Source organism: Schistocerca cancellata, chromosome 5 (assembly GCF_023864275.1).
Source record: "Schistocerca cancellata isolate TAMUIC-IGC-003103 chromosome 5, iqSchCanc2.1, whole genome shotgun sequence".
NCBI classification, from domain to species: Eukaryota; Metazoa; Arthropoda; class Insecta; order Orthoptera; family Acrididae; genus Schistocerca; species Schistocerca cancellata.
The window spans coordinates 387666184-387691886 of NC_064630.1; the positions used below are offsets into that span (position 1 = coordinate 387666184).

The 25703-nt window shown below is 46.0% G+C and overlaps 1 protein-coding gene across 1 annotated transcript in view; it reads left to right on the forward strand.

The window, feature by feature from the left end:
* The window catches only part of LOC126189038 (peroxidasin), a 245209-nt gene that overhangs the window by 124070 nt on the left and 95436 nt on the right, over positions 1-25703 (forward strand). Inside the window, exons 10-11 of the mRNA XM_049930888.1 lie at positions 2315-2436; positions 10401-10664. Of these exons, the coding sequence (XP_049786845.1) occupies positions 2315-2436; positions 10401-10664 (386 nt within the window). The remainder of the gene's footprint in view (positions 1-2314; positions 2437-10400; positions 10665-25703) is intronic.

Below are 25703 nucleotides of genomic sequence, written 5' to 3' on the forward strand. Positions count from 1 at the left end.
TATGATAGTTTCCAACTTGGAAAACCATGTACGGGCCGACAATGCCTATCGCTTTCGAAGCCGTGTTCTTCGTTACGTTACGAGAACATGCCTAGCCAAATACAGGAGAAAATTGCCACTGACTTATTTGTTCATTACAGTTTGGTATGTAATATTTTGTGCCAACAGCTGCTTCATCCTTTAGGTCTTAACGTAGTACAGGCCATGGGGCCGCACTGTTAACTACCTAGGCTTGAATTTGAACGCTGACAGGCTGACGAAGACCATCAGTTTCCAGACTTTGGTCTGTTTACGCATGAGACTCGCATTACTGGGGAAGACTTGTGCAATTTCCATAGGACACATGTACAGGCGGATGGAAACCAACTTACGCCAGTTGTATGAGGACATAAGAGCCGCGCGGAGTGGCCGCGTGGTTAGAGGCGTGCATGTCACTTATTGTGCGGCCCCTCCCGCCGGAGGTTCGAGACCTCCCTCGGGTATGATCTGTGTGTGTGTGTGTGTGTGTGTGTGTGTGTGTGTGTGTGTGTGTGTGTGTGTGTGTATTGTTCTTAGCATATGTTACTTTAAGTTAGTTTAATTTGTGTGTAAGCCTAGCGACCGATGACCTCAGCAGTTTGGCCCCTTAGGAATCAGACACATTTGAACATCAGAAATAATTAACAGTAAACTTATGGTATGGAATCATGGGCGACTTCATGGTTGGGTCAGTGTAGAGAAGTTCCTACAAGATCATCTGCTGACGTGATTGGAGGAGATTCCCTTACGTATCAGAGAGAGGATGTGGTTCCAGCGTGATGCTGTCCCGGCGAACCTTACAGAAACACTGCGTTCAGCAATTAACAATCGATGTCCCGGCTGGGGTGGACATGTACGTCAGCCTGGAAGACCCACGGACTTCACCCCATTACATATCTTTCTCTGAGGCTACATGAAAATCTAAGTGTATTCTACCACTGTAGCTCAGAGAAGGAATTAGTTTCAAGAATTTTTTCAGCGGTCACAAGCGTACAGAACATGCCACACGTTTCCCATCGAACACGAGCCACCACCCTACGTCGGAACAGTCACTGTGCTGAAGTTTATGGTGCTTATTTTGAACACTTCATGTCACACTGATTACAACAAAACACATTTAACATTGCTTTATTGTGAATGAATAAATGAGCCGGTCGTTGTGACCGATAGGTTCTAGGCGCTACAGTCTGGAACCACGCGACCGTTACGGTCGCAGGTTCGAATCCTTCCTCGGGCATGGATGTGTGTGATGTCTTTAGGTTAATTAGGTTTAAGTAGTTCTAAGTTGTAAGGGACTGACGACCTCAGATGTTAAGTCCCATAGTGCTCAGAGCCATTTGAACCATTTTTTTGAATAGATGACCTCCTGGATACTCCGTACTCGCATTGTATGCAATTTTGACGCCTGATAGTTTAACGAAATATTCATCAGGTTGGAGATCGAGTTTCTAAACAGCTTGCATACTTTGTACGGTATTAACAGATTTTTGAGTTTTTAATGAGCTGTGGGTTGCGAAATACTGATATGCACCTTTTAAAGAAGAATGGAAAGACTGGTAGAAGCCAACCTCAGTGAAGATCAGTTTGTGTTTCAGAGAACTGTAGGAACACGTGAGACAATACGAACCCAGCATATCTTAGAAGATAGGCTAAAGAAAAGCGAACCTTTGTTTACAGTATTTCTAGATTTAGAGAAAGCTCTTGACAATGTCGACTGTAATTCATTCTCTGAAGTTCTGAAGACAGGACCTAAGCTGCGCAAAGACGGTGGTGCCGTGTTGTATAGCGAAGAGACACCGTAGCAGCGAGAATGCTCGAAGTGTGCAGGCCAGCCAGGAGAAGGCAGCTGAGGCGGCCGCCCCTTTGGGGCTACAGGATGGACTCGCCTGGTGCCCAAGACGAGAATGTATTTCGGCGCTGGTCACACGTTATTTTGCGCAAGCTGTACCTTATATTGTGTTGTTATGTTAGCGTAGATGCAATAAGTGAACAAATGAACCACAGGATTTTTGTTGATAACATTTACATCATGTTATTAAAAGACGGAAGTTTAAGAATGAACATTTGCTCGAAAATACCACTTTTCATAGATAAAATCTAGCTCTCGCAATGTAGTGAATTTCTTATAAGAATTAGTATTAGTCCTATACTGACGGTGTAAAGCTGAAAACAGTTTTTTGACGGCCGTCACTGCCAGACATTTAAATTCATCTGCCAAGAATGAATACAGACGGCAAGAGCTAGCTGAATGAACAGTGGGGTGCTATGGTGACGCTGGATTTGTGTGTGTTGTCAGGGTGTCACCGTTCGGCAGCCTGTACGTCCACAACCTGTCCCAGAGTGACGCGGGGGTCTACCAGTGCAGGGCCGACAACCTTCACGGCCACATCGAGGCGCACGGCCGACTCAGCATCAAGGGTAAGCCCGCACTGCCGTCTTACTCCTAAAGTAAGCTGACTGGCCACTGACGCACTAGATGGTCAGAATCTCTCATATAGTTATCCATTTATTATCTAAGCTACGTAAAACCTCCACACTTGACGCTTATTGCATATGGAGATTACAAAGTAAGGTGTTCTTGATTATTCATTTCTTATTATGAGCGCCACTTTGACATTCTAAATTGTGATAACTGCAAATGTAAGATACTTATGCTGTTAGGTGATATGAAGGAAAGCAAAGAAGAAGAAGAAAATGTTGTGCCTGTTACAGATGAAAGTTCCTCAACTTCTTCTTACAGCCGGAAGGGTACTGAACTGCGCCCGCAGTGCAGGGCAACGTAATCTAGAGGCGGACGCCAGCAAATGGGAGGGAGTCCCGGAATGGATAAACATAGGTCCTCTACGGTTTTCAGTGGAACCTTATTCCATTCTTCATAGAAAATAGTGGCAAGTGGTTGTAATGATGATGGAGTTGCGTAACGGAGATGCGTAAGTCATCCTCGTGCCGACAAACCCAATCCTCTACGATGCAATCTACGTGAACAGGAGTCCTGCCGGCTTGGGAAACAGCATCCTCACTGCGAAGCAAACATTGTACTAAGGCATGCACTAGATCAGTCTAGATGGTCACATAATCCTTAGCAGTACTGCGATTTTGCAGAGTTACAATGGGGCCCATGGAATACCACGATATGGCTGTCCAAATCATCACCGAACCCCCGCCATGTATCGCTATGCGTAGTAAGAAGTCTTCAACGTACGCTTGGGTCAGCGTACGCCAGACAAAATATCGGCCAGAAGTTAGAAACAATCTGAAACAAGACTCGTCCGACCAAACAACCTCCTTCCATGCCTCTATAGGAAGATTCATAGCTTCGGCACCATATTTCCCTGTTATGTGCCTTTGCAGCACTGTTGATCAGTTTTGGAATTCCAGCTTGCCTGCACTTCCCTGCTTATGAACTCCGATCGTGTTGTTTTGGTGCTGACAGGGTTCGCGAGTGCGACATTCACTTCTTCAGTGCCTTTTGCAGCTGCCGTCCTCTTACTTTTTGTCACAATGACCGTCTGTCGTAATTACTCAGCACACACTTTCGTCCGCTTAGTGGCTTAACGCATGATCTTTCCCCGCTTGACCTGCGCGTGGTAAAAATATTTGATTACGGTGCTTCCTGAAACAGACAGAACTTTGGCTACCTAGGTTACGGAAGCTCCAACCGTACTAGCATCAACAATTTGCCCCGTTCGAATTCAATTAGCTCCAAAATAATGCACTTACAACTATGCAGAACACTGGTTTGATTGCTACTGACACTTGAAACATACTGAGAACATGTCACAAGTGCCATTCATAGTAACACACAACAGCACCACCTGAAGGCTGCGCAAGCATCTATATTTATGTTAAAGGGCGTATTTCTCGCGATGTTTTCATATTTTTTTTCCAACCCCTGCACGATCATTGAGCAATGGACGCAGCATCTTGGCCCCATATACGCCGTTCCACTCTTGCCGTCGCTCCTCCACCCCGTTTCTGAACAAAAAATTAACTGAGGGGGCAATCAAGGAACTCCAGACTCCCTTTAGCGGTTTTGAGGGCACTATATTCGTAACGGATTCAAGAAATATTACTACCACTAGGCGCAACAACTAGTAGAAGGTAACTAGTTCAGTGATACGAACGGAGAAAAGCATTTTTTGTTCATGACAGCTGAACTCCATCAAGCATTTAGCCAAACTCGATTATCATAAGTAAAATGGAACTGAGAGACAATGACCACAATTGTTTAACTTTCGATGCTAAAAAGGAGTGAAAGAACGTATTATAAAAGCAAAAAATATGCCATTTTTCTCACACGACGTCGTTTTTCTGCCCAAAAGTTAGAGATCTTAGAAAAAAGTGATGAATGAATGAGCTCCCTACTGCATTAAATATAAAAACCACCAACACGCAACTGACATACATTGTTGTTAAGAAAATTGGTCATTCAGTAAACATCAAAAGTAGGAAGACACAGTTGTATAAGAATGGAAATTACGCTATGATTTACGATGCAATATTATGCTGATTGACAGGAGAAAGAGCAATAATCAGTCGTAGCTCGGTGCCTCCAATAAAGGTCACCCGTCAATGCGAAATGTTTTGAAATTCAGCAAGGAGAAGCATACTTCTGGAGGACAGCAGTGCATGGAAGTGAAAACGATACAGAAGTAATACCAAATTAACTGTCTGCGTTACAGTGTATTTATTCGCATAGATTACACGTTTCGCAGACCCACATCAACCATTTAAAACGTAAGGGAAAAAATTCAATGCAATTTATAAGGCCAAATGTTACTTAAACGTAAAATATACACTGAGCAGCCAGACCATTATGACCAACTGCCTAGTAGTTGGTATTTCAACTCATGGCTCGAATAAACGCGGCGAATCATCTTGGCAGCGAAGCAATGAGGCCTTGCTAGGTTGCTGGAAGGACATCACATCTGTACACAAAAGTCACCTAATTTCTGTAAATTCCGGGGACGGGGGGCGATGAGCTGAGATGTCACGATCCGTCACATCCCTGAAGTGTTCGATCAGGTTCAGATCTGGCGAGCTGAGCGGCCAGGACATCAATTGGAACTAGCCGCTGTGTTGTTAAAACCACTCCATCACTTTCCTGACCTCGTGACAGGGCGCCTTATGTTGTTGAAAAATGCCTCTGCCGTCGGGGAGAGTGATCGTCATGAAGAGGTGTACACGTTCTGTAACCGGTGTACCAAACTCCCTGGCCGTCACGGTGCCTTGTAAAAGCTCCACTGGACCCATTGATGGCCACGTGAGCATAATGGAGCCGCAGCCAGCTTGTCTCCGTCCCGTAGCTCAGGTGTCAAGGAGCTGTTCCTCTGGAGGACAACGGATTCGCGCCCTACCATCGGCATGACGAAGAAGGTATCGGGATTCATTAGACCGCCCAAATCCAACGTTCAGCATCAATAGTAGTGTGTCCCTTTCAGTCGTAGCTGCCAATGTCTTGCTATTAACGTTGGCACATGAGTGGATCGTTGGCTGCGGAGGACCATCGTTAGGAGTGTTCGGTGCAGTGTGTTTTCAGACACACTTGTACTTTGCCCAGCATTAAAGTCTGATGTTAGTTGCGCCACAGTCCTGTTTTACCAGTCTGCCCAGTCTACGACGTCCATCTGTAATGATGGGTGACTATCCCAACCCTACGACGTCTGGACGTGGTTTCACTTTGGTTTCATCGAGTGTTCAAGACACTTACCACATCACTCCTCGAACACACGACAAGTTGTGCTGTTTCCGAAATCCTCGTGCCGAAACTTCGGGCCACTTCAATCTGCCCTCGTTCAAACTCAAACAGATCCTGCACCTCGCCTGTTCTACACACGGACAGCACACCCACTGGCACTACAAGCATTGTGCGTGTGTCTGACCAGCAGTCATTCCTCGCCAGGTGACGCTGCTACCGCCTGGGAGGGTTTGTGTCAATAGTAGATCGATGGTCATAATGTTCTGGATGATCAGTGTATATAACTGCAGAGACATGTATATGCAGCATAGTGCGTTCAAGTACTGCTTTTCATATGATACGGATGAACTGTATTCATTTTTCACCTGTGCTTTGATCTGACGATAGCAATCTACTGAAACAAATAATTTGTATGAATAAATAAAGTTCAACTCACATATTTCGTCTGCGCTGCATCATGGTCGCCGACCTCTTTAACGGCTTGCTATGTACCATTATCAAAAATATGTACTAATGGCAACTTAAGAGAAGATAAAATTGGACAACTATAAGCGTCGTAGTACAAACGAAACATGTAACTGACGTTGAAAAAGATACTACGAAATGAAGAGATGCTAGTAAGAGTAGGAGGAGGAGGGAAGTGTGTAGAAAACTATAATGAGGAAACAGGGTATGATAGTGGCCAATGTGCTCAATGAATACGTCATTAGGAGGAAGTAGATGGGAAATACAGAATAGAAGACAGAGACGAGAATGTGAAAAATAACTTACTGACACATGGAAATTTTGACAAGATAGGATGGAATGACTTATTACAAATATAACTTCTTAAACTGTTATGTCACTTGTGTCACACTTTTTTTCTACACGTCATTCAGAAAGTGTAGATTACAAGTGACAATACAGCTGCAACAGGATTCATTTAAGATTTTGCGACCTAGTAGCAAGAAATATTCTCTGCATTATTTTTCTATGGAGGAGATGTACAGAAATCGTCGCGACCCTCCCTCTCCTTTCTTCCACGTGATGGCGGAAGTAACGTCGACATGGATTGCTGTTGACAATGTTGATTCATTCAAATGAAACTGCATTGTTTATTCAGTGAACATTAAATGGAAAAGCTATTTGCATTCATGTAACATTTCCTTAAGCATTGTACAGTAGGGTATGATCAATTTATGAGGTTTCGTTTTCAACAAAGCGATCAAAAATGAATCATTGACGACAAATCTTCAAATCAAAGTGGTAAATTTCCTTTTGGCGCATACCGTCTTTTCTGTACAGGAGTTTCTAGCAGAAATTAAGAAATTTTCAGTGTGAAGTGTTCATGATCATTAAACAGGCTGTCTCAGAACGCGGTGACTTCAACACGTTACTCGTTATCGAAGGAATCAGTTACAGTTTTGGAGTTGAAAGTGCCTCAGTCATTGTTTGAAGCAATATTGACTCTCAAGAAAGTACAGTTGTATTAGACATTAATAGCTGCAGTGTTCTGTATTGTGATTAGACATCGCTATCGTAACATTGACTTACGGGCTTTCCCTGCCTCTCATGGGGCGTAGATTTTACCATATCTCCGGATATAAGTGTTATTTCACACAACTGGACAAATAATTAGGGCGCCATTCGTTTTCCTTAACCAAATGTTTTGAACTTTGTTGTAGTCACAATAAAACCGATCTCAGTGACCGCACTTGCACTGTTGAAAAGGAAAAGTTTGAAGCCGAGAAGTGCGGAGGAGAATTTCAGTGAACCCAATGAGACATATTTAGCAGACAGGAAATGAGGAGGCTTTTATTCCAACAGTCAGCGAACCACCGAATGCTGAATTACTCTCGCAGTTTACCTAACGTAGCCCCCATATGCAGCTTCACGACGTCGAAACTTGCGGAGTTTTTATATACATATACAGTAACGTATCAGGGCAGGAAGATACCACTCTTTTCTTTACAAATTCAGAAATCGACACACGTTATTTGTGTTACCCTCTCACAACTTTTTCCCATATTTTATTAATTGTCTAGTTTCTTTTGTTTATAAATTTACTAACCGGCATTCTGTAAGCGATGCACGATTGTGTATGTTACTCTGTCATAATTTTTTTCCATGTTTTACTAATTCTCAGAATTATTTTGTGTATAAATTTCCTAACCAGCACCCTATAAACTATGTACTGATTTGTTCTATGGTCGAGTACCGGGTGGGTATAATTAAAGTACAGCTGTTCACAGAGTTCCAATGTGTGCTGCAATTATGGTACAGCAATGAAATTTGGTAGATATTCTAATGCATGAATGTAGAACCAATTTACGCTGGAAAAAAGTTAGTTTCAATTTTGGCCACAAGGCTCTGTGAATGAAAGAAAGATGTACAGAAATGTTTCCATATACAGGGTCACAATTATTGAACTATATGAAATAAAATGATCATAACTTCTGAGCGGTTTATGTTTGGACGTTCAAACTGCACGGTTGACCGCTGGGAATGATGGGAATTAGTACGAGCTATATGATTTGATTTAGCGGGGAAGCCCACTTTCATTTGGATGGGTTCGTCAGTAAGCAAAATTCGAGCATTTTGGGGACTGAAAATCCACATTCCGCGTTCGAGAAATCTCTTCACCCTCAACGGGTGAATGTGTGGTGTGCAATGTCCAAACACGGAATAATCGGTGCGATATTCGTTGAGGGCACAGTGACTACCGAACGGTACCTGAAGATTTTGGAAGATGATTTCATCCCCATTATCCAAAGTGTCACTGATAGCAACAAGATATGGTTCATGCAAGTCGGACCTCGACCCCATCGAAGCAAGAGAGTGTTTGAAGTCCTAGCGGAGCACTTTAGGGACCCCATTCTGGCACTCAGGTACTTAGACGGTACTGGCGTGGGCCTCGATTGGACGCCATATTCTTCCGATCTGAACACATCTCACTCCTTTTTGTGGGACTATATTAAGGACAAGGTGTACAGCAATAACTCCAAAACCATTTCTGAGCTGAAAACAGCCGTTCAGGTGGTCACTGTCACCATATATGTCCCGACACTTCAGCGAGTTATGCAGCATTTCGGTATTCATCTGCGCCACATCATTGCCAATGATGGCAGGCATAACGAACATGCCGTACCCTACGTACTTCGTAAATTCATATATCTGTAATGACGTTTACATGTGTAATAAAGCGTGTGCACCCCGTAGTTTGTAACTAATCTATCTCTTTTATCATATTCTTCAATAATTGTCACCCTGTATTTACCAAGCTGCTAACACGATTGCTGGAGAGGTCCGACACTTTTTAATAGAACGTCCAAGTACTTGAATGTGATCAAGAGGCATTTGTTAACTACAGTAGAGTATCTAGATTCGGAATTGTCACCACGTGGACGTCTCATTTTTATTGGCACGGCCGGCCGCGGTGGCCGAGCGGTTCTAGGCGCTCCAGTCCGGAACCGCGCTGCTGATACGGTCGCAGGTTCGAATCCTGCCTCGGGCATGGATGTGTGTGATGTCCTTAGCTTTAAGTAGTTCTAAGTCTAGGGGACTGATGACCTCAGATGTTGAGTCCCATAGTGCTCAGAGCCATTTGAATCATTTTATTGGCACATGGTGTATTATTCCAAGAGGAGACTGTCCTCAATATTTCGACATTTGCTATCAAAACTCACTGTATAATATGCGTCCGTCAAGTATTTATATGTCTCAATATTTGCAGCAGTGCTTGAAAGCGAACTAAGGAAGTGTAACCAAAAATTAAGCCTTGTTGAAGAGAATATTCACAAAGACGAGGTTACATTTCATGACAGTAAAAGGTATTTTCATTCTGTTTTCATATAGTTCAATAATTTTCAACCTTTATAATGGATTAGGAACGGGACATAGGCAGAAAATCTTGATGCAATAATCTACCAACAGCCGCATGTATTGTACAAATTAATTTTATTTTATGAACTTCTGTGTGGTACCAGTTTCGGCATTACATTGATGCCATCTTCAGGCCCCACAGGTCATAGTCGTAAAATCGCTATACACGGATGGAGCCATATAACTGGATTCGTGAATCAAAACGTCATGCAACAGCTCTTGGTGGTTTTGATTCAAGGATCCAGTTATATGGCTCCTTCCGTGTATAGCGATTTTATGACTGTGACGTGTGGGGCCTGAAGATGGCATCAATGTAATGCCGAAACTGGTAGCACATAGAAGTTCATAAAATAAAATAAATTTGTACAAATCATACGGCTGTTTTTAAAATATTGCAACAAGAACTTTATGCCAGCCGTTTTCCCACGGTCCATAATGAATCAACGAAGAAGATAGGCAGAAAATGTCAAGGAAGTGAGAAAGGCATAATGTTTATTTTGCTATTAATTGTCCCTTATACAATTTGTTCAATATGAGAAGTAGACAGGATGCCGTATAGCGCCAGATATGCAACTGAGAACTAAAATTGGAACTAATTTCTTTCCGGCGTAAATCGGTTCCGCATTAACACATAAGCACGTGCAGCAGGTTTAGCTGCCATAGGATGTATACAGCCCACACTGGACCTCTCAGAGTACCTGCACTTACATTGTAACCACCCTGTAGCTGTAGCTGACGGAACCAGATAAACAAGTAAACAAAAACGAAACAACAGAGGGAGCTGCGCTGTGACGGTGTTTATAGAGTGAGACGACTGCCGCAGGCTCGATCGGCCCCGGCGACCGCTTCGTACGCGTGGCGTTCCGCGAGGCGTCGGCGGCGGTGGACCGCGCCGTCAACGACACGCTGACTCGCCTGCTGACGCCGACGCCGGGCAAGTCGGCGCCGCCGCACGAGCTGTTCCGCCTGCTGCGCTTCCCGGACGCCACGGCGCGCAGCGTCGCCCGCGCCGCCGAGGTCTACGAGACGACGCTCGTCAACATCCGCAAGCACGTCGAGGCCGGCATGAAGATCAACCTCACAACCGGTCAGTACACGCTCCTGCTCTGCGCTCTCTCTACGTCGACACCTGTAATAATAATAATAATAATAATAATGTCGTGTGCCGAGGGCCTCCCGTCTGATACACCTCTCGCCTGGTGCAAGTGGGGTGAAATGATGATGATTAGGACAACACAACACACGGGCCCTTAGGATTGACAGTCTGTCGCGCTGACCGCTCAGCTACCGGAGGCGGACACATCGACACCTACAGGGTATAGGCAAAATAATGTGACCACCGGTACTTACTTGGGAATCCTTTATTAATAAGGGGTTGGACACCATTTGCCCGTAATACAGCTGCGACACTTCTTGGAATACTGGCATATAATGACTGTATAGGCTCCAGTGGAATGTTATGTCACTCGTCGATCAGAACCTCTTCTAACTCATGTAGTGACGAGGGAGGCGCCAATCTGCTCCGGAGTCTGCGCTCCAATACCGCCCACAGGGCCCCGATGATGTTCAAGTCCGGGGACTGTGCTGGCCAGGGAAGACAGAAGTTCAGTTGCATTCTCCTCATACCTAGATTGTACTGTCGTGGCTGTATGAATGAGTGCATTATCGTCCTCAAATCTGGCTTCATTTTTGGGGAACAGCATTTGGATCATGGGGTGCACCTGATCACCTAAAATTCTCACATGTTGACTGTCACACGGTCTTTGAGAGTAATGTTGCGACCAGCAGAATAGCATGATATAGCTCTCGACACCACCACACGTTCACCTCCATTATTAAACCTTTTGAATCAATCAATCAAGATTGTAGGCCTCTTTTGGCGTTCTGCAGACGTAAACCCGGCGTGATGTTGGAACGATGACTCGTCGTACCATATGACGTGTTTCCACTGGCGATCCAGTATTTATGCTCCTGACACCATGTTTTACTCTTCTTTGCATCGGTTGTCATCACTAAGGGCTTTATGGAGTTCTTGCTGGACAATGTCGATAGATACGGATTCTCGAAGACGGCTATAGAGCTCTGCGGTCAATTAAGCCTCCGTAGTTTTGTGTTGTTAGCTGTTGCGCTGTGGTTTACACACTCTGAAAGGAGCCGCCACGACCTTCTGGTTACGGATTTACTACAAACTTTGTACACTTTTAGTAGTGCGTTAGTATAACATAATGTGTAGATAAAAAGGCCTATTACTAACGCAATTTCGAAAAATGGCAAGAGCAGTTTAACGTGTCCCTGATGTACCGGTGTGTTGGAGCCCTCAGCACGAGATGGCGGCGGTATTGTGGCTAGGTTAAAAGCTCCGTAATCAGTGGGTCCCTGGATGGAGTCCCATTCACGTTTCTTATTTTATTTATTTTTTTCCAACGCTATTTATATTATTTCATACAAGCTTTGTTTGAAAGGTAATATGATGGAAAGACATGTGTATTTGCATGAACTTTTACTGAATTTACAATGTTATTTGGCTGTTTGCTAGTTTATATACAACAACAAACATTATATTTACGGCTATCGACATAACTTTTTCCTGAATATTTATCCCTGTCGTGATTACCGAAATCTCTTACACCTGCAATCTGGTAGGATACCGAAAACTGTTTTGTATCTGGACATTTCTATCTGCAGGAAAAGGTTTCAAGGACGAGGAACAGGCTTAGAAAGCCGAAGTCAAACACCGATACAATAGGTGTATTAACTTTATTCATAATACATTGAATTATAACATGCCAGAATATGAAGATAATGTACAGTTTATCGTCTGTAGCGCTTTCGACATTACAAGTTGCAGGATGAAATTTTTCATGCAGACGTGGAAGACATCAAATAAAACGGCATCTACTGCACCGAATGATTCCAGTTTTACCGTGTGCGCGAAGAAACTTTAGAATTTGTAAGTAAAAACGAAGCTCATTGACATTTTGAAAAAAATTTATTTCTTTCGCCAGTTTGGATGCGAACCATGCGTAACACAACGTTTTCGTAAATATCGTTGACGAAAATTGGTGATGCATGACTGGACATATTTTAAGAACATGTTCACGAGAAGCAATTTCACATTCGTTTTTAATCAAATATGAACCAGCCTGAAGAGGCTTCATAAGCTCCTTAACTTACCTGTAGAAGAAATCGGTGCATAACATTTGTTAGAATAATGAAAATCAGTTAGGAGACAAAAATAGCGTTAGAAATTCAATAAAATTTCATACAAATACATGTGTTTTCATCATTTTACCCTTAAGATATAATATTCACGAAATCATAAGGCTATTGTAGAAAAAATATGAACCAAAAAAGTGTGTGGGACTCGACCCAGCGATTCACCCAGCTTAAATGCTAACCACATGACCGCCGCCCTCACTTGCCCAGGGTCGCAACACAAGAGTACATCATTCACGTGTACAACTTTTCTAGTAATCTTCGCGAAATCGCTTATGTATTACGCCTTCACTTCTTGCACAATATCATGTCGTAATGGTCTATTACATGTGAAGTAAATCCGTGACGCGAGCATCGTGTGCTCCCCATATAATAATAATAATTGTTGTGAATTGGCGAGAGAGCCAACTCGGTATGAGAGGAAGCCGAAAGGCACGCGTTTTAGCTCACGCAGGCTGGCGTGAGGTCTGGAACAAGTCAAGGAAATTAGACTAGCAAAAAAGGACGTAGCTGTGGAATACTTAACATTAATCCATAAATGGTGAACATCGCTCTTGACGGTACATGTTTTACAGCATCAATAATAACAGGTAATGGCGCCTTGCCAGGTCGTAGCAAATGACGTAGCTGAAAGCTATGCTAACTATCGTCTCCGCAAATGAGAGCGTATTTTGTCAGTGAACCATCGCTAGCAAAGTCGGCTGTACAACTGGGGCGAGTGCTAGGAAGTCTCTCTAGACCTGCCGTGTGGCGGCGCTCGGTCTGCAATCACTGATAGTGGCGACACGCGGGTCCAACGTATACTAACGGACCGCGGCCGATTTAAAGGCTACCACCTAGCAAGTGTGGTGTCTGGCGGTGACACCACAATAATAATAACAATAATAAACATGCACATAAAGGAATTATGTGAATGGGACGGAAATCGGCAGATGTGATGTAGCTGCATGTAGAGACAAACGTATAATTACAATTTCAGAAGAACTCGATGATTTATTCAAGAGCTTCGCACAAATCAATAGGGCTTCAATGTAAGCGTAGGCTTCCGCGGCCGTTGTCATCTTCAATAAAATTCTTAAGGGTATCAGACCGCATCGTCATAATTTAAAATGCGCCAACGTTTCGGCCAGCGTTGCAGCTAGCCTTCATCAGGGCCTTACGTTAAACTGCTAAATGAAATTCTTTTTCCTTTATTGTAATTTTAATCACCTATACAGGCGGGCTGGCAGCAGCACATTACGCTGCTCTTCAGCCTTAAGTGGAAACAATAACATGAAATAGAGGTGATACAGACAATACAAAAAACGGCGGGCAAAAAATGGAGATACAAAAAAAAAAAACAATAAACATGAAGCCGTTCACGTTGGACGATAAAAACAATAACACTTGTGGACACGGCGCACTAAACACGGAGAACGGCGATGGCACATGTGAACAGTGGAGTCGTAACTGCACGAAACACAAAACGAAGCACACACACGAGATACTGATGGCGATGATCTCCGGCGCGCGAATGTTCACTATGCGTGTGCGAGTCCGGGGACCTGCCAAGAGAGGAGGAGGAGGAAGGGGAGTGGGACAGCGAGAGGGGAGAGCAGAGATGCCACGGGCAAGGGAGATAGGGGGGAGGGAGGAAGGGGGAGGGGAAGCCCGGGGGAAGAGGGGTGGAGGGAGGGGATGGGGGAAAAGGAAAAAGAAGGGAAGAGAAGAGAAGGGAGGGAGGGTGCCGAAAGGAAAGGACACCGGGAGTGGGGGGGGGCAGTGTCAAAGTTGATAGGAGGGGTAGATGGAGGGGACGAGGACATCATCAGGGAGGGGGAGCTGGCGGAAGCCACCTTGGTAGAGGGTAAGGAGGGTGGAGAGATGGAGACCGGGTGGGACGTGCGAATATAGGCGCGGCAGTGGGCGGGGGTGGGAAAGGATCGGGGAGACGAGAGGGTGAGGAGGATCAAGTTTACGGGAGGTGTACAGGATCTGTATCCTTTCAAGGAAAAGGAGGAGGTGGGGAAAGGTGATGAGATCATACAGGATCCACGTGGGGGAGGGGAGACGGATGCGATAGTCAAGGCGGAGAGCATGGCGTTCGAGGATTTGGAGGGATTTATAAAAGGTAGGGGAGGCGGAGATCCAAGCCAGATGGGCATAACAAAGGATAGGGCGGATGAGGGATTTATAGGTGTGGAGGATGGTGGAGGGGTCCATACCCCACGTATGGCCGGAGAGGAGCTTGAGGAGACTGAGGCGGGAGCGTGCCTTGGCTTGGATTGTCCGGAGGTGGGGAGTCCAGGAGAGGCGACGGTCGAGGGTGACGTACTTAAGGGTGGGAGTGAGGGCGATAGGACGGTCATAGATGGTGATGTAGAAATCAAGGAGGCGGAATTAAGGAGTGGTTTTGCCTACAATGATCGCCTGGGTTTTGGAAGGATTGGCCTTGAGCAACCACTGGTTGCACCAAGCGGTGAACCGGTCAAGATGGGATTTGAGAAGGTATTGGGAGCGCTGCAGGGTGGGGCCAAGGGCAAGGAAGGCGGTGTCATCGGCAAACTGGAGGAGGTGGACGGGGGGTGACGGCGGCGGCATGTCCGCCGTGTACAAAAGGTACAGAAGGGGGGAGAGGACGGAGCCTTGAGGCACATCGGCAGAGGGGAAAAAGGTGTAGGAATCGGTGTTATGGATGGTGACATGGGAAGGACGGCGGGAGAGAAAGGAGCCGATCAGACGGACGTAGTTAATGGGAAGGGCGAAGGTTTGGAGCTTGAAGAGGAGACCGGAATGCCATATGCGGTCATATGCACGTTCGAGGTCCAGGGAGAGGAAGATAGCGGAGCGACGGGAATTAAGCTGTTCGGAAAGGAGATGAGTGAGGTGAAGGAGAAGGTCGTCAGAAGAGAAGGACGGCCGAAAGCCACACTGGGTAACGGGAAGGAGGCGGCGCTGGCGGAGATGCTGGTGGATGCGTCGGGTGAGGATAGATTCCAGGACCTTGCTGAAGACCGAGGTAAGGCTGATGGGACGGTAGGAGGAGACGGCCGACGGCGGTTTGCCAGGTTTAAGGAACATGAGGATACGGGAGGTTTTCCACAGGTCGGGGTAGTAACCGGTGGACAGGACTACATTGTAGAGCCTGGCCAGGGTGGAGAGGAAAGAGACAGGAGCTTCACGAAGGTAGGTGACACGATCGTGACCAGGAGCGGTGTTGCGTTTTGTGTGGAGTGTAGCAATGAGATCCTGTGTAGTGATAGGGGTATTGAGTTCCGTGTGTGCAGTGTTGTCCAAGTACTGGAAACCAGGAGCGAGGGGAGGGACAGAGGTGTCAGTTCGATCGCGGATATCTGGGAAGAGGGAGTAATCGAACTGGGGATCATCGGGGATGGAAAATACATCGGAGAGGTAGGAGGCAAAGTGATTGGCCTTAATAAGGGAGTCAGGGAATGATGGAGAAGAGGATAATAGGGGGAGGGTTTAGTTCCGGTAAGGCGACGGAAGGCCGACCAGAACTTGGACGAGTTGATTGGTAGGGTAGCATTTAAACGGGTGCATGTCTGTCGCCAGTCCCGGCGTTTCTTAGCCGCGAGCAAATTACGAATGTGTCGCTGGAGTTGGCGGTGGCGTCGTAGTGTGTCCGGGTCACGCGTGCGGAGGAAGACACGGTAGAGACGACGGGATTCACGGAGGAGGAGAACGGCCTGTGGGGGTAAGGTAGGACGGTGGGGGTGGATGGCGACAGTAGGGACATGGGCCTCCATGGCCTCAGACAAGGTCTGCTGGTGAAAGGAGGCAGCATGGGTGACATCGTCAGGGTGGTGGTAGGTGAAGGGGTGGCTATCGACCTGGGTGGAAAGGGTATCCCGGTAGGCAGTCCAGTCGGCACGGGAATAGTCGTGGACATACTTAGGGGGAGGGTCAGTACGAGGGTCTGGGCGAGGGCGACGACCGTCTGAAACGGTGAGGAGGACAGGGAGATGGTCGCTACCAATAGGCTCCAGGACATCCACCGTTATGCGGCCAAGGAGGTTGGGGGAGGAGAGAATAACATCAGGAGTGGAGTTGGATTCGGGATGGGTGTGCTGGGGGATGGGGATGAGGTCGCCTTGAAGGGAGGAGAGGAACCGATGCCACCGCCGTAACTGGGCGGCGGAACGACTATGGATGTTGAGGTCGGCGGCGATCACGTAGGAGGAGAAGGTACGGTCAATGTGGGAGAGGAAGTCGAAGGGAAGAGGGGCGTTACGGCGTACATAGATGGTGGCGCAGGTAACGGTAAGGCCGGGGAAGAAGAGACTAAGGATCAGGTGTTCAGTGGGGTCGGGAAGGAGAGGTTGGAGCCGAACGGGGATCTGGCGGTGGTGACCAATGGCAACTCCGCCACGCGCAATTGGGAGGGGGTTATCGGAGCGGTGGAGGAGATAGGGTGAGGTGTGGATGGAGTGGTGGGGTTGGAGGAAGGTTTCATTGAGGAGGAAGGCATCCACGCGGTGGGTGGCAAGGGTGTGCAGGAAGAGGTTCTTGTTGGCGGAGAGGGAGCGGATATGGTTGAAAAGTGCTAAATGAAACACACTTGGTTCCTTAAATAGCTGCACGAGAAAACCGTGTCGTTACTTGATTGGCTGTAAAAGGAGAAGGAGGAGGGGTGAAAGGTATGCTTTATTGGTGTTTCCTTTATTATCTGTCATTAGCTGAAATAGCTGTTTTCTATTGGTCTTTATATTAATCCACCCCATTGGAGGAGACGGACGAATAGCGAACAGGTGATGGCTGTGACGTCACACTGTTTACATGCTGCCCAGAAGCCGGCTGCGGCGTGCCATTGCTTTGTGTGCTCGCGACTACTACTGCGGCTCTCCGCGTGTCTGCATGGGCCGCCACGGCTCTGCCGCCGCTCCGTAGCCCTGCTATTGCAGGCAGCCAAGACCTCGGAAGCTTGTACCCGTCCTCTCTATTCATGTTGGCGGGTCTTTTGGCTATTTCTATCGCCTCTCTAATATTCTCGCAGAACCTATCTACAAGAAACTTCAGGGAGATCCGACGGCCAAGGTAATCAAAACGACGCAGGCACTGCTCATGCACTCTAGAATCAACTTCGACAAGGCCAGAAGATTCATCCCGCAAGTAACACAGGCACCAAGGATATATGGTGTACCGAAGGTACACAAAACCGACTTCCCCTTAAGGCCCATAGTAAACAGCATAAATTCGCCGACCTACTACCTAGCGAAAGAACTGGCACCCAGGCTCCGACACCTAGTGCATCAAACCGAGTCCTACGTTAAGGATTCCACTCACTTCGTGTCTCTCCCAAAGGAAATGCGTGTTACGGACCAAGATCTGATGGTTAGTTTCGACGTCAAATCCCTATTCACGAATGTCCCAGTGTCAGATACTGTGAACATCCTAGAAGAACGCGTGGCACCTGATATATGTGAGCTTGTGCGCCACTGTCTGACGACCACCTATTTCAAGTGGAGAGGTCAATTTTATGAACAAACTGACGGTGTAGCTATGGGCTCACCCCTATCGCCTATCGCAGCAGAAATCTTTATGGAGGCATTTGAGGAAACAACCCTCCGGTCCGCACCATTACGTCCAAATTTTTGGCTTCGCTATGTCGATTATACTTTCGTCATTTGGCCCCACGGAGAAGAGGAGTTACAGAACTTCCACAAGCACCTTAACCAACAGCATAGGAAAATTCAGTTTACAATGGAAACAGAGAAGAATGGGGTGCTGCCTTTTCTCGACGTGGAAGTTTATCGAAAACCTGATGGTAAACTTGGCCACAAAGTGTACAGGAAACCAACCAGTACGGACAGGTACCTTCACGCCTCCTCCCACCATCACCCCACGCAGAAGAAGTCCGCCCTGCACACGCTAACGAAGAGAGCGTACAGGATAAGCGACGAAGAACATCTGAAGACAGAACTTGAACGTCTCAGGTCCATCTTCCGAACTAATGGCTATGGGAAGCAGACGACAGACAGCACCATGTCGACAAGGGAGAAGACTAATAGGGAAGAGGAGAAGGAGGCACAGAGCATTGCTGTGTTACCATATGTACAAGGGGTCACCGAACGTATCGGCAAAATTCTACGAAAAGCCGACATCAAACCAATTTTCCGAAGCAGAAACTAAATATCAGACATGCTCGGTTCTACCAGTTACCAACTACACACAGCTGGCGTGTATGAAATTGGTTGTGCGTGTGGATTAGTCTACATAGGTGAGACGGGACGTCCGATTAGCACAAGGCTCTCGGAACATGAAAGATACATCCCCCTGAAACAACACACTAAGTCAGCAGTGGCGGAACACCAAGACGAGTGCGGGAAACCAATATTTTTTCAAGAAGCCCGTGTCCTGGCGAAACAGCCTCTCACTTTCAAAAGAAAGATTAGAGAGGCGATAGAAATAGCCAAAAGACCCGCCAACATGAATAGAGAGGACGCGTACAAGCTTCCGAGGTCTTGGCTGCCTGCAATAGCAGGGCTACGGAGCGGCGGCAGAGCCGTGGCGGCCCATGCAGACACGCGGAGAGCCGCAGTAGTGGTCGCGAGCACACAAAGCAATGGCACGCCGCAGCCGGCTTCTGGGCAGCATGTAAACAGTGTGACGTCACAGCCATCACCTGTTCGCTATTCGTACGTCTCCTCCAATGGGGTGGATTAATATAAAGACCAATAGAAAACAGCTATTTCAGCCAATGACAGATAATAAAGGAAACACCAATAAAGCATACCTTCCACCCCTCCTCCTCCTCCTTTTACAGCCAATCAAGTAACGACACGGTTTTCTCGTGCAGCTATTTAAGGAACCAAGTGTGTTTCATTTAGTCAACTCTGATCCTCACTCCCCCTCCTTTCCTCTGTCCTTTCCCTGGGCTCCCTCTTCCCCCCTTCCGTCCTGTTTTCTCCCCACTCAACCTCTCCCTACCTCCCTTTTCCCCCCCCCCCCAAGTCCTTTTGTATTCCACTCCTCTGCCTACCCCATTCCCTGTCGCGTCTGCCCCCCCCCCCACCGCTCTTCTGGGTCCTCATCCTCCATCAGCTCCTTTCCCGGTTTCACCCTTCGCTTTTACTCTCCTTTCCCCCTTTTTTGTTTTCCCATCTTCGGTCCAGTTTCCCCCCACCTGCTCACGACTGTGGTATGTCACATTTGCCAACTTTTTAGTGCAGTGTTCCAGTGACTATTCAGTGTTGTTTGTCTTTCTCGTGTTGCGAACAGAAACCATGCTGTCGCTAGGTGTGAATTTTATGTCTTTTGCGAACAGAATCCAGACTGTCGCCGTGTTATTTAATTGTCTATTGTTTTCCCAGTCTGATTCGTATGTATTTTATTAGCATCATCATCCCTCTGTTGTTTGTTTTAAGTTCCACGATTTCTTTTCACCATGTTACTCTCTAAGTCTCCGACTTTATCGTCTGTTTTTAATTATTTATTCTCTAGAACTTTCTCACAAAATCTGTAGGCTGAAGAACGGCATACTAAGCTGCTGCCAGCCCGCCCCCTTCGGGGGGAATTGAAATTCAATAAAGAAAAAAAATTCATTTAGCAGTTTAACGTAAGGCCCTGATGAAGGCTAGCTGCAACGCTAGCCGAAACGTTGGCGCATTTTAAATTATGACGATGCGGTCTGATACCCTGAAGAATTTTATTGAAGACAATAGGGCTTCGTTCACCTGTGGCCCTTGTGCAGCCAGTTATTTGGCTTGCCATTGGTTGATAGATTTCTGGGATGTTCTCCTGGGAGTATAAGGCTAAATTCTGTCCGATTGGCGCGTTACATCGCCAAAATCTCTAATTAGCAAGGAAGCTCTGACAGTAATTTGCCAAATATAGTCAACTGGCAAGGGACTCGGTGAATTTGCTGGCCAAGGTACGTTTCTGCAAGCACGAAGATGAGCAGTCGAAACTATCTCCGTGTGAGGGCGGGTACTAGTGTGCTGAAATGTAAGCCCCGCGTGGCTTGCCATGAAGGGCAACAAAACGGGGCGTAGAATATCGGTCATGGTATCTCTGTGCTGTACGGGTTCCGCGGAGAAAGGCCACAGAAGTCCTGCTATGAAAAGAACTGGCACCCAACAAAATCACTGCTGGCTGCGGTGCCGTATGGAGAGCGACATGTAGGTTGATATAACATCGACGTTCGTGTCGTCCTCGCTGGTCATTGGGGCACATTTAGAAGCAGCATTCATGACTAGAGACAATAATACTGCAATAAACAAGATTCCAGACCGAAGACTTGGCTGGCGACGCTCCCGACTGCTATGGGATACTGACCTGACTCTCGTCCGCTGTACGGTTCGACAACCATAGCAGGACCCCTTGGGTTGTCATCCGCAGCACCCTGCAACTCCCTTGTAGCACAGCGGTTCTCGACGATATTCTACGCCTTATTTGCTGTCCTTCATGGCAAGCCATCGTCGGCTTTACTTCAGCAAAATAATGCCCGCCCGTTCAAGATGAGTTTCTTCTGCTTGTCTTTGTGCTTCGAAAACCCTACTTTGGCCTGCAAGGTCGCCGGATCCCTGCCCAGTTGAGAACATAGGAGCATTATGTGCGGGTCCTTCAACGACCTCAGGATTTTGACCATTTTAAATGCCTGTTTGACAGAATTTGACACGATGTCGCTCTGGGGGACATCAAAAACTCAATCAGTCAATGCCAAGCCGAATAACTGCTTGCACAAGTATCAGAGATGGACCAACGGTTACTTGCTCAATTTGTGGAACTCATTCTCGTAAATAAATAGTCCAGTTTTTCTTAAGCTGTAATTGTTTTTTCTCTGCATGATTACATCACATCTACAGATTTCCGTCTCATTCGAATAATTCCTGTGTGGTGATCGCTTTAAAAAAGAGAAAGAGAGGCTCAGTGTAATTGGCGCTTGGCTCCAGTCGTCGACCACTGCAGGTACCTCTGCGTTTGCGCCATGCTCTCCCATTACTGAAACAGACGTCGAAACTCTTACAACCCTTCTTTGTATAAGTTCAATATGCCTTGTTAATTCCGTTCTGTGTGTGTAATATTTTGGGATAACTTTCAATCAGTTGATTTTACGCCAGACATGAACTAATGTATCTTAATCGTATGAAGGTAACGACTAGAATTAATTATCGAAAATGTATAGTAGCCGTCTTCCGTCGTTCTTTGAAATAGTTAAATTTTAATGTAAAATGCTTTTCCTGTATCTTATTGCGCTGACACATTATGTCAGAGCTTAATATTTCAGTCGTACGTGTAATGTATCCAGTATAATGCTACGTTTCCAGCCAACTATTATATATCCTGACATTAGATACCATCTTGATTAAACATTTTTGCGTTACATAGTGAAAAGTGGTTGTTGCACAGCTCCAAAAATTAAGCGAATATTAATCAACTGTTGAAGGTACGAGGCATAAGTGAAAAAATAATGAATTTCGATGTATTTCTTTAAAACTGCGGTATTCGCATTACATCATTAAAAACATTCGTTTTTCCATATGGTATCGTTTTTTCCCGTAAATAAACTGTTTGCGTTCCTACATACAGCAGACTGTCCAACTACGATAGTATTCTGTTCTCTCGGAAGGCGTAACCAATGGAGGGTTATGTCCGGAACCGGGTCGTAGCAATTTTTCTACTTATCACAAAATCAGGTTTGAATTTGTTTGATGAACTTCTAAAAGTCAAATCTGTATACTTTTTTGAAAGAATTTTATATGAAGATGTATAACATGCTATGTTGGACACATATTTCCCTCTTAACACAGTCCGGAAACGAGAGAAAACTAACGCTAGATGAGATACTGCTTTCATATATTGCTTATTCGTATGCCGTGACACGAATCAGGATCATCTTCCTGTTTATGACATGCCTTTAATCTCTCAAAACCACATCCAGCAATAAATGGAGCACGTCATTCAGCACGTTTGATGGCTGTTTATGATTTGTGGTCACCGAAATAGCATGCTGTTAAGTCAACCCTCAGCTCCTATCTAACACACTTGTGAGTGTGCTACACGAGTAGCGTGATTACACAGGAGAGACACTCAACTGTTAAGAGGCCATGCTTTACAAAAGTGTTCGCACTTCGCAGCTCTTTGTCTGTGTCGACTACTTTTGTGGTATATTACCTTTAATGCAATTAAGAAATCGGTAAGCACCCTTGAATCAGTGAAGAATCAGTTATTCCTAATAATTCAGACCACTTCTATAGATAAGAGTCAACTACTGTACTACTCTACAACTAGCCACTGGGGACCAACTGTACCTTCTACCAAAACATTCATGAAAGTTCCCTGAACAACATCTTAAATTATGACAGTGGGGTTTTAGTTCACCCTGTACTCCTAGAACAGTCATTTAAAGCCGGATCTTGAAATTTTATAAGTAGGCTTTGCAGAGATAGTTTCCATCTGTCTTCAAATATATACTCTACTGGCTATTAAAATTGCTACACCAAGAAGAAATGCACATGATAAACGGGTATTCATTGGACAAATATATTATACTAGAACTGACATCTGATTACATTTTCACGCAATTTGGCTGCATAGATCGTGAGAAATCAGTACCCAGAACAACCAACTCCGGTCATAATAACGGCCTTGATACAACTCGACATTGAGTCAAACAGAGCTTGGATGGCGTGTACAGGTACAGCTGCCCATGCAGCTTCAACACGATACCACAGTTCATCAAGAGTAGTGACTGGTGTATTGTGACGAGCCAATTGGTGAGAGATCTGGAGAATGTGCTGGCCAGGACAGCAGTCTAACATTTTCTGTATCCAGAAAGGCCCGTACAGGACCTGTAACATGCGGTCTTGCATTATCCTGCTGAAATGTATCGCAGGGATCGAATGAAGGGTAGAGCCACGGGTCGTAACGCATCTGAAATGTAACGTCCACTGTTCAAAGTGTCGTCAATGTGAACAAGAGGTGACCGAGACGTGTAACCAATGACACCCCTTACCATCACGCCGGGTGATACGCTAGTGTGGCGATGACGAATACACGCTTCCAATGTGCGTTCACCGCGATGTAACCAAACACGGATGCAACCATCATGATGCTGTAAACAGAACCTGGATTCTAGTGGAAATCGGGTTTTCTGCCGGATATCAGCGTCTTCTAAACACGATATTTCGACGTCATTACTTGACGTCTTCATCAGGTGTTCCCTGATCTGAGCGGGCGCGAACGGAGTAGGGAACGTCCAGAGCGGCATTGGAGCGCCACTCGCGGGCGCGGACCGAAAAGGGAGCACCAGGAGGCCACCACCGCAGATGGAGGCGGCCAGAGTGGGCGCGGACGGAATAGGGAACACCTAGAGCTGCAGGATAGCGCGACTCGCGGGTGCGGGCCGACTAGGTAACGGCACAGAACACCAGGTACCGGGAAAGCATAAATATGCGACCCGGTCCCGCACGCTGCCTGTCTCAGGGAACACCTGATGAAGACGTCAAGTAATGACGTCGAAATATAGTGTTTGGAAGACGCTGATATCCGGCAGAAAACCCAAATCGCCGGGAAAGTCTAAGAAATTGCAGAACCTGGATTCATCCAAAAAAATGACGTATTGCCATTCCTGCACCCAGGTTCGTCGTTGAGTACACCATTGCAGGCGCTCCTGTCTGTCATGCAGCGTCAAGGGTAACACCCATGGTCTCCGACCTGAAGGTCCATGCTGCTGAAAACGTCGTCTAACTGCAGATGGTTGTTGTCTTGCAAACGTCCCCATCTGTTGACTCAGGGCTCGAGGCGTTGCTGCACTATCCGCTGCAGCCATGCAGATAAGATGCCAGTCATCTCGACTGCTAGTGATACGAGGCCGTTGGGATCCAGCACGGCGATCCGTATTACCCTCCTGAACCCACCGATTCCATATTCTGCTAACAGTCATTGGATCTCGACCAACGCGAGCAGTAATGTCGCGTTACGATAAACGGCAGTCGCGGTAGGCTACAATCAGACCTTTATCAAAGTCGGAAACGTGATGGTACGCATTTCTCCTCCTCACACGAGGCATCACAACAACTTTTCACCAGGCAACGCCGGTCAACTGCTGTTTGTGTATGAGACATCAGTTGGATACTTTCCTCATGTCAGCACGTTGTAGGTGTCGCCACCGGCGCCAACCTTGTGTGAATGCCCTGAAAAGCTAATCATTTGCATATCACAGCATGTTCTTCCTGTCAGTTAAATTTCGCGTCTGTAGCTTATTATCTTCGTGGTGTAGCAATGTTAATGGCCAGTAGTGTACTTATTCAGTTTCTTCAGCATTTCTCTGACACTGTCCCACGGACCATACAAACCTGTGACCATTCGCACTGCCCTCTTGTTAATACCTTCAGTATGCACTTCTGGTCCTATTTGGTAAGGTGCCACACACTTGCGCAATATTCTGTTGCGTAAACTGATTGTATTTTCCTAGGATTATACTAGTAAACCTGCTTTGGCTATGACTGAGCCTATGTGATCGTTCCATTTGATATGTCTACGTAGGTAGAAATACGAGACGACCGATTAAAACTGTGAATATTTGAGACTGTAATCATAGAATGCTAAGTTTTTTCAAAAATAAAAATTAGTATGGAATCAGCAAACAGAGCTCTTGCAAAACCTATCTCGTTTGTTCTTCAATCATATCCATCTAGCTGTAGCAACGCCGCTCAAGTTGATTCCATGTTCCCTGACTTCAGACAGGCATTTTACACAGTCCAGTACTGCCGTTTAGCGAAGAAAACACTAGTTTAACGACTATCGCACCAGATTCGTGACTGTATTCAAAACTTCCTTGGAGATGGAACTCAACACGTCGTTCTTAATGGAACAGCATCAATAAACGTTAAAAACATTTCCGGAGTGCCCAAAGGAATTGTGATAGGATCTTTACTGTTTACAAGGTATATAAATGATCTAGTGTAAA